Source organism: Nanorana parkeri, unplaced genomic scaffold (assembly GCF_000935625.1).
Source record: "Nanorana parkeri isolate BGI_ZX_2015 unplaced genomic scaffold, ASM93562v1 scaffold1667, whole genome shotgun sequence".
Classification (NCBI taxonomy): domain Eukaryota; kingdom Metazoa; phylum Chordata; class Amphibia; order Anura; family Dicroglossidae; genus Nanorana; species Nanorana parkeri.
In genome coordinates, this window is record NW_017307935.1 from 258246 (window position 1) to 266063 (window position 7818).

A 7818-nucleotide genomic window follows, 5' to 3' on the forward strand; every position below is an offset into this window, starting at 1 on the left:
TTCTTCCAGATAATGGAGATTCCATCTCGGTGATCAACTCCAGCATGCCAGCACCCTCCTCTACCTCCTGCTGTGACGATACACATGGCTGCTGTGGAGGGAGGAGATCAGAGACCTCCATTGCTGGGGTCTCAGCGGTCTTAGGAGATACTGTGCTGCAGGTCTCTTCCTCTGGGACCGACTCACCTCTCACCAACATCTCTGCCGCCTCTGGCAACTCTGAATTCTCAATGTCCTTCTGCAATCTGGTGTCTTTCCTCATCCTGCGGAATCTTTTCTCATTTTCAAATTTTTCCTTGAAAGCTCCACTGTTTTCCTTCAAGGAGTTCACCAGCTCGTTCTGCCTTTCCAAGGCCTGCTCCAGGTCATTCATTCCAGGCTGCAGAGCTTGCTTTTTATTGTTCCAGACCTTGTCATACTGCAATTTCTTCCTTCTGTACTCCAATCTCATGTTTCCAAGTTTTTCTTCCTCCTTGGCAATTCTCAGGAGCATATCGTTCACCCTTCGCCGAAAGGCTGAGAGAGGCTCCTCTCTCCTGGGACCAGGTCCATCCATGGCTTCCGCTTGTGGCCTAGGCTTAGGCCTCTCCAGGGAACCCCCACCAGGGTCTTCCCCAGGATCCAGCATCACTGCTGGGGGTAGAAGAGCAAATCTAGCCCCCGGACTCTGGAAGTATGAGAGCTAGGGAAACAGCAACCTCACTCTCTGCTACTCAGCTACAGAATGATGGTTTCCCAGCATCCCTGTGCTGAGTTCCTGGATCTGCACACTTCGTGTGACCATTATGAGGGACTTCTCACCATCACTGAACTGAGTTCCAGGTTCTGCACACCCGTTGTGCCAACAATGAGGGGTTCCTACATTCATGTGTTGAGTTCCCAGTCCCGTGTTGTCCATTATGTGGGGTTTTCACCATCCTTGTGCTAAGTTCCTGACCCTGCACACCTTCTGTGCCCATTATGAGCGGCTCCCACCATCCCTGTGCTGAGTGCCCATGGCTGCACACTTGCTGTTACCATTATGAGGGGTTCCCACCATCCCAATTCTGAGTCCCTAACTCTGCACTTCTGCTGTGTCGATTATACACAACTCCTACCATCTCTGCTGGATCTGTTTTATTTTTTATATTATGGTGGAGCCGAAACACACAAAGGTCTGAAAGTTCTAGATGCCCGATTATCCACAACATATACCAAAGCCGGGGATTATCCAGTCCACCAAGATCCATCTATACTTAAAATATCACTTTTGAGTGGACTGCCCCTTTATTGGTACATACATTGTCTCTCTTAAGGTGTCGTCAAAAATAAGAAGTATGATACCATTTCCTACTCATAATGAGATTTGGAAGGAACCGTTTTCCATGACTGCTCAATCTGCTAAAGGTGATGACATTTTTGATAAGTTTGTTTAGTTTTTTAAGTCTCTGGCCCAACGAGTATCCCAGATTGGTCCTCTGTGGCTGCATCAAGCAATTCCTGGAACTGCAGGGGCAAAGAAAACTCTAATTTCCTATAGACTTCTTGTATCCAAATAGAAACTTAAGGATGCTGGAAAATGACAAATGTAAACTTCTGATTATAAATTGTGGTCAATTAAAAGCTTTTAAGTATCTCGAATGACAATCAACTAGAATTTGAGAACGTGGGGTCACCCTGGTTGACTTACGTTCAATCAGTACCATAGAGTGTGCAACAGATCTGCATGATAGAAGATTCCCCCTTTCTCTCCTTCTTCAGTCCTCTTTCCCCTCCCCCCCTCTTCCTATAGCTAGCTATAGCCAGGGCACCCTCAGCCGACTCTCCTACGGCGCAACCCCCAATCCCCCCTGCATGGCTCCATTCTCCTGCCGCCTAACTTCCGCAGGCGACAGATGGATATAAGCATCGGGAGCTGGCCAATCAGATGACTCCCTGGCCAATGAGATGACTCCCATGTTGCCGTAACGAAAATGCGTGTTCAGACCCATTCAGATGCATTAAAGGAGAACTATGAGGCGAGTGAAAATCACTCAGCCTCATAGTTCTAGCTGACTTGTGACTATGAAACTGTCACAGGTCGGCTCAATAGATCGGGAAGTGAGCGAACACATACCGTCACTCGCTCACTTCTCGATTCTGTGCTTGCAGAGAGCCGTGACTGTCACTCACGGCTCCCTGCAGGGATCCCTGTCCGATCCTCCAGCGCTGACTGGCGGAACGGACGGGGGCGGGTACAGCTGTCTCTGCCTCTAGATAGGCTGCAGCGTCTCAGTATACCGCAAGCTGTAGCTCCCGATATACTGAGCTTTGGGTCACGGGAGGACGCTAGTTTGTGTCCTCCCGTTACCTTTAGGAGAACTATGGGGAAAAGCCCCGACCCCATAGTTCTCCTTTAAACCCGAAAAACACATCTGATTGGCCAGAAAAGTCACATGTCCGATTCAGTTTCATTTTTGAAAGAAATTTGGACTGGATCCGAAATTCGGAAAGCAAAGGAAAGGAAATTTTCAATAAAAGGACCTAGACAACAAAACATTATGTAACAGAGGGTTTAACTTTTACCTAATATATTCAAAACGAAATAAATCTTTTGGTTGTACATACACTCTAACCTTGCAATGCCGGAGCCATTATTGCATTTTTGCAGACATATTGAATGCACATTTTAGAGATGAAAATTACTTAAAACCCTAAAAATATATACTTTCTATTTATAAATGTTTTTGCTCCAGAGTCACACAACTTTCACCCAATATTCACACATTTTGTTAACTTGATTTATTGGAGAAAAAAAAGTTCTGAATCTGGGTAAAAAGTTGTGTGAATCTTGTGTGAAAACATTTATAATTAGTCCCCTTTGCGCTTTTGCTATATTTGTATTTTGTGCTTAATTAAACTCTATGCTAGTCCTGTAAGTAAACTGAGGCAGACGAGCGACAGGCTCCACCATCAGAATTGGCCGGGGTCACTCTGCGTTAACGCCACCGCAGCATGAACGCCTCATTCTGGGCTGACATGTAAAAAGCAACAATTTGTAATCAGTGGTGTCAGTGCTGCTGGCTACACCTCGCTGATATTTACATGTGGGTAGCCAATAGGGTCCATCTACTCTGTGCCCTGCAGCCATGTACACGTAGCAAGAGCCTTGTACAGGTACAGCGCACGGACAACTTCTTATGCAGGATCTTGCTGGCTGCAATCAATACGATTGTGTGAATGAGGCCTAAAAGAGGCAGAAATTTGCATCCGAGTTCAAATGAGATTTAAAGAAATGACAGTCACATGGCTCAAATACAAATCCTTATCCTGCTGTGCTAGCTTTGTAAATCGAGAATATAGTGCTTGCCAAGTGACTCAGGCTCCTGGAATTCTTACGAGTCATGTGACCTGGCCAACATATATTCAGCGTTTCACTGGTGTGTTTATAAGCCGATGGCCCTGAAGGAGGAAGACAGGCAGATAGCTTTGACTTTTGACACACACACGTTCCTGTATTACTCAGACAACTGTCAGCAAGTCATCAGAAAAACACAGGTTGGGGCCCCATTCATGTGAATACATGTGACCAGCCGCCACAAATGCTGTTACATGTTACATACATGTGTATGGCTGTAAACGGCATGGATTCCTTGGTAAGGTTCATGCAATCAGCTGCGGGTGGGAGTAGGGTTGCCCGCTGTCCGGGATTCACCTGGGTTTTGAGTCCTGTATGTGCTGGCCTAAAACCCGGACACAAGATGTCACGATGTCAGGCGGACAGGGGCAACCACGGGGGCCCTGGTGGAGCTGGACTTGAGTGTATGGAGGGGGCACGGGACATAAAAGAATGCTGGAACTTGGGGAGCAAGGAGGTGTCTGAAACACAGAGTGCAGATACGTCTTGAAGGACACACTCTCCTGGCTGTCTCTCCTCTCTCCCTCCTGGCTGTCTCTCTCCTCTCTCTCAGCTGTCTCTCCTCGCTCTCTCCCCTGTATGTCTCTCCTTGTCTCTCTCTCTCCTGGCTGTCTCTCATCTCTCTCTCCTGGCTGTCTCTCCTCTCTCTCTCCTGGCTGTCTCTCCTCTCTCTCTCCTGGCTGTCTCTCTCTCTCCCCTGTCTGTCTCTCCTTGTCTCTCTCTCTCCTGGCTGTCTCTCCTTGTCTCTCTCTCTCCTGGCTGTCTCTCCTCTCTCTCTCCTGGCTGTCTCTCCTCTCTCTCTCCTGGCTGTCTCTCTCTCTCCCCTGTCTGTCTCTCCTTGTCTCTCTCTCTCCTGGCTGTCTCTCCTTGTCTCTCTCTCTCCTGGCTGTCTCTCCTCTCTCTCTCCTGGCTGTCTCTCTCTCTCCCCTGTCTGTCTCTCCTTGTCTCTCTCTCCTGGCTGTCTCTCCTCTCTCTCTCCTGGCTGTCTCTCTCCTCTGGCTGTCTCTCCTCTCTCTCCCCTGGCTGTCTCTCCTCTATCTCCCCTGGCTGTCTTTCCTCACTCTCTCCCCTGGCTGTCTCTCGTCCCTCTCTTTCCTGGCTGTCTCTCCTCTCACTCCTCTAGCTGTCTCGCCTTGCTCTCTCTCTCTCTCCTGGCGGGAGGCGCTGTATATTGCCATTACGGCTGCCACTGCTCGCAGCTGATAGCATGAGCCTCAAAATTCATACATTGCAGCTGAATTATGAGAACCGGAGCAAAGAAAACAGACTGTGACCATAGCAACCAACCAGTTTAATCTTTCATTTTCATGACCAGCACCGGTGAAATAAAATGTGATTCACTAACATGGAAAATCGGCCCCCCTCCTCCTCACTCTCGGACAGGGGTGGGATACGCTGGGACTTCAGCTGTGCTTTAACTACAAATCCCAACATGCCTCTGGGAGTCATATCTGTAACTGTCAGTCTTACAATGCCTCATGGGACTTGTAGTTCCTCAACAACAGCTGGAGTGCCAAGGTTTCCTACACCTGCTCTGACACATTAAAAATCTGACGGGTGGTCTAATTCTTTACCATTCTATCCAAAAAAATGGCTGGAACAAAAAAACGCCCTGAAGTATCTCAGAAAAAGTCAGCAGAGGATTCATCACATTGAGGCCTACCAGGAAAAAAAAGGAGATTTCACTTTCGGGTGACGTTTGACCTGTTTTTTTTATTTTTGTGAGGCACAAAATGCTAATGTCTTCCTGCTGCGCTAATCTGAACATACTTTGTTTTATTGTATATTTTCATATCTCCAATTCTCTCCCCAGGAAAGGAATGCAGCCAGGATGAGAGCACCGCGGCCGCCATCTTTTCCGTGCAGATGGACGATTATCTCGGAGGAAAGCCTATACAGTACAGAGAGCTTCAGGGCTATGAATCCAGTGCGTTTGTCGGCTATTTCAAGGGTGGAATCAAATACCAGGTAAACTTTTACATGCCAAATGCCCCCTAACATTGGTGGTCCTTAGAAGAGGTGCCCCCCTACAATAGTAGTCAGTGGGAGAAACGCCCTCTTATGTTGGTGGTCAGTGGAATTTCCTGCTACATTTGTGGTCATTGTACTGTTGGTGGTCAGTGGAAAAATGGTCCTTTAGATTGGTGGTCAGTGGAGAAATGGTCCTTTACATTGGTGGTCAGTGGAGAAATGGTCCTTTAGATTGGTGGTCAGTAGAAAAATGCCCACTTACATTGATGGTCAGTGGAGAAATGCCCCTTTACATTGTTGGTCAGTGGATAAACGCCACCTTACATTGATGGTCAGTGGAGAAATGCCCCCTTACATTATTGTCCAGTGGGAAAAAAGCCCCCGAGCACAGGTAATCTGTGTAGAAATGACCCCTTATTTTGAATGTCAGGAAATTGCCCCACTTTGGTAGTCATTGTAGGAGTGAGATTGGTCTGCCATTACTCATTGCTCCAGGAACCCCTAGCAACCTCAGAAGGTTCAATGGAAGAAGGTTCAAAGCAGAAGGATCTAATATTCTTATGTCACTTAGATATCACTGCCCAAGAGATTTCAAGGACAAACAGAGAGTAGACAACTTTGAAAAACTTTTCTCCCAAAAAAGGCTAGTGGTGGAAGTCTCAGATGCTGCCTTCCTTCCCTGTAGCAACAACTGGTCCCAAACCTTTATATTTATGCCTAAAAGTTGACATAAAGGCATCTTTAAATGACAGAACTTTTCCTTTCCTTCAACTCTTTAAATGAATACTCCATCTTTTGGTGGATATATCATATACAGATATTAATATTTAAGCTGAACCTCCTAGACCCGAATGGCATTCGGGATCCGAATTTCCAAATTGCATTCGGGAGCTCTTGAATGCCCTTCGGGTCTTGGAGCCTCAGCTTTAGTAATATATGTATATGGCTCCCAGACCCGAAGGGCATTCGGGAGTTCCCGAATGCAATTCGGAAATTCAGATCAGGTCTGAGAGACATATATTAATACTAAAGCTGAGACTCCCAGACCCGATTGGCATTCGGGAGCTCCCGGATGCAATGTGGAAATTTGGATCCCGAATGCTATTTGGGTCTGGGAGCCTCAGCTTTATTATTATATGTATATACTGTATATGGCTCCCATGTTGATGTGTCCGCACATGTCTAAGAGTGACTATAACATAAGAAGCCGGTAATCCTCAGGTGAAAGGGTTTATTGTTGCATCACACAAATAACTTTAATCTAGGTCATTAACGCATCCTCAAACTGTCTAGTAATAACTCATACCAGAAGCTCTTCCTCTTCTCAAATAAAAGGCTCAGTGTAATAAACAAAGTTTCCAATTAGCATATGTTGTATTGGAAAGAATTACAGGAGCCTGAGCTGGTTTTACTGGAAAAATAAAAGCTGAGAAAACTGGTGAGGGCAAAGGATAACTGCACCTGAAAAACAAAAACAGCTTTCCAACTATAACCTCTTACATCTGTCTTTTCTAGAACCAGGTCAACACTGAGGCAGAACATACACAGAGTGTGACCCTCAATGACAGTTCCAGAAAACCAGCTTTGATCTGCATTTTCCTTTTAATAACTTGGAAAACCCCAGGAAATAACTGAAAATGAAACACTGCTAAAGAGGAAACAAATACAAGTTACAATTAGATATATTTAAGTCTATCTCAGCTATTTTTCTTCCTCTCAGACTGCATATTCTGAATTTGTATTTTCTTTAAGTGACCCTGTCATTTCTGTGAAAAAAAAAATTAGAGAAAGTCAAGCCTTTAAATTTCCTAATTTCCCAGCTGTGGCCGATCTTCTCTCTCTAGCACTACCTCTTTTGGTGCCCATACACTGCTCGATTCTCGTCCGAGAATCGCTGGAAATCCCACGATCGTACGAGAATCGCTGGAAATCCCACGATCGTACGAGAATCGCTGGAAATCCCACGATCGTACGAGAATCGAGCAGTGTGAACGAAGACGTGTGACCGTTTCTAGTGTACGGTCGCATGTCTTTTGTCTAAGGAGCATGCTAGAAAACCAGCCGAAAATCGTACGATTTTCGGCTGGTTAGAACGGTGCTCGGGAGACAAATACCGAACGGGCCGGTGTGCGCACGCGCACACTGCCTGCTCAGCATTGCGGTCATCGGAAGCCTGCCCCTCAGGGGGGCGGGCTTACGATGATCGAGAGTACGATCTGCCTGTCCAAGATAGGCAGATCGTACGTTTTTTTAATCACTTTACAACCATCGCAAGACTAAGGTCTTGCGATGGTTGTACAGTGGCCATATTTAAGGTGCCCATACACCTTACGAGGGATTTGACACTTCCAGGTGTGTGACGTGCCTGGACCCTGGATGGGCAAAATTGTATCTCCTACCCAGGACCGGATTTACTCTCTCTGCTGCCCCAGGGCCAGGTTCCTCAATGCACCCCGTTACCCGCCAAAAAG

General features: G+C 46.5%; 1 protein-coding gene across 1 annotated transcript in view; it reads left to right on the forward strand.

Moving 5' to 3' along the window:
• LOC108799243 (adseverin-like) overlaps window positions 1–7818 on the forward strand; it is an 85906-nt gene that overhangs the window by 15148 nt on the left and 62940 nt on the right. The window contains exon 2 of the mRNA XM_018571078.1: window positions 5190–5344. Coding sequence (XP_018426580.1) covers window positions 5190–5344 — 155 coding nt within the window. The remainder of the gene's footprint in view (window positions 1–5189; window positions 5345–7818) is intronic.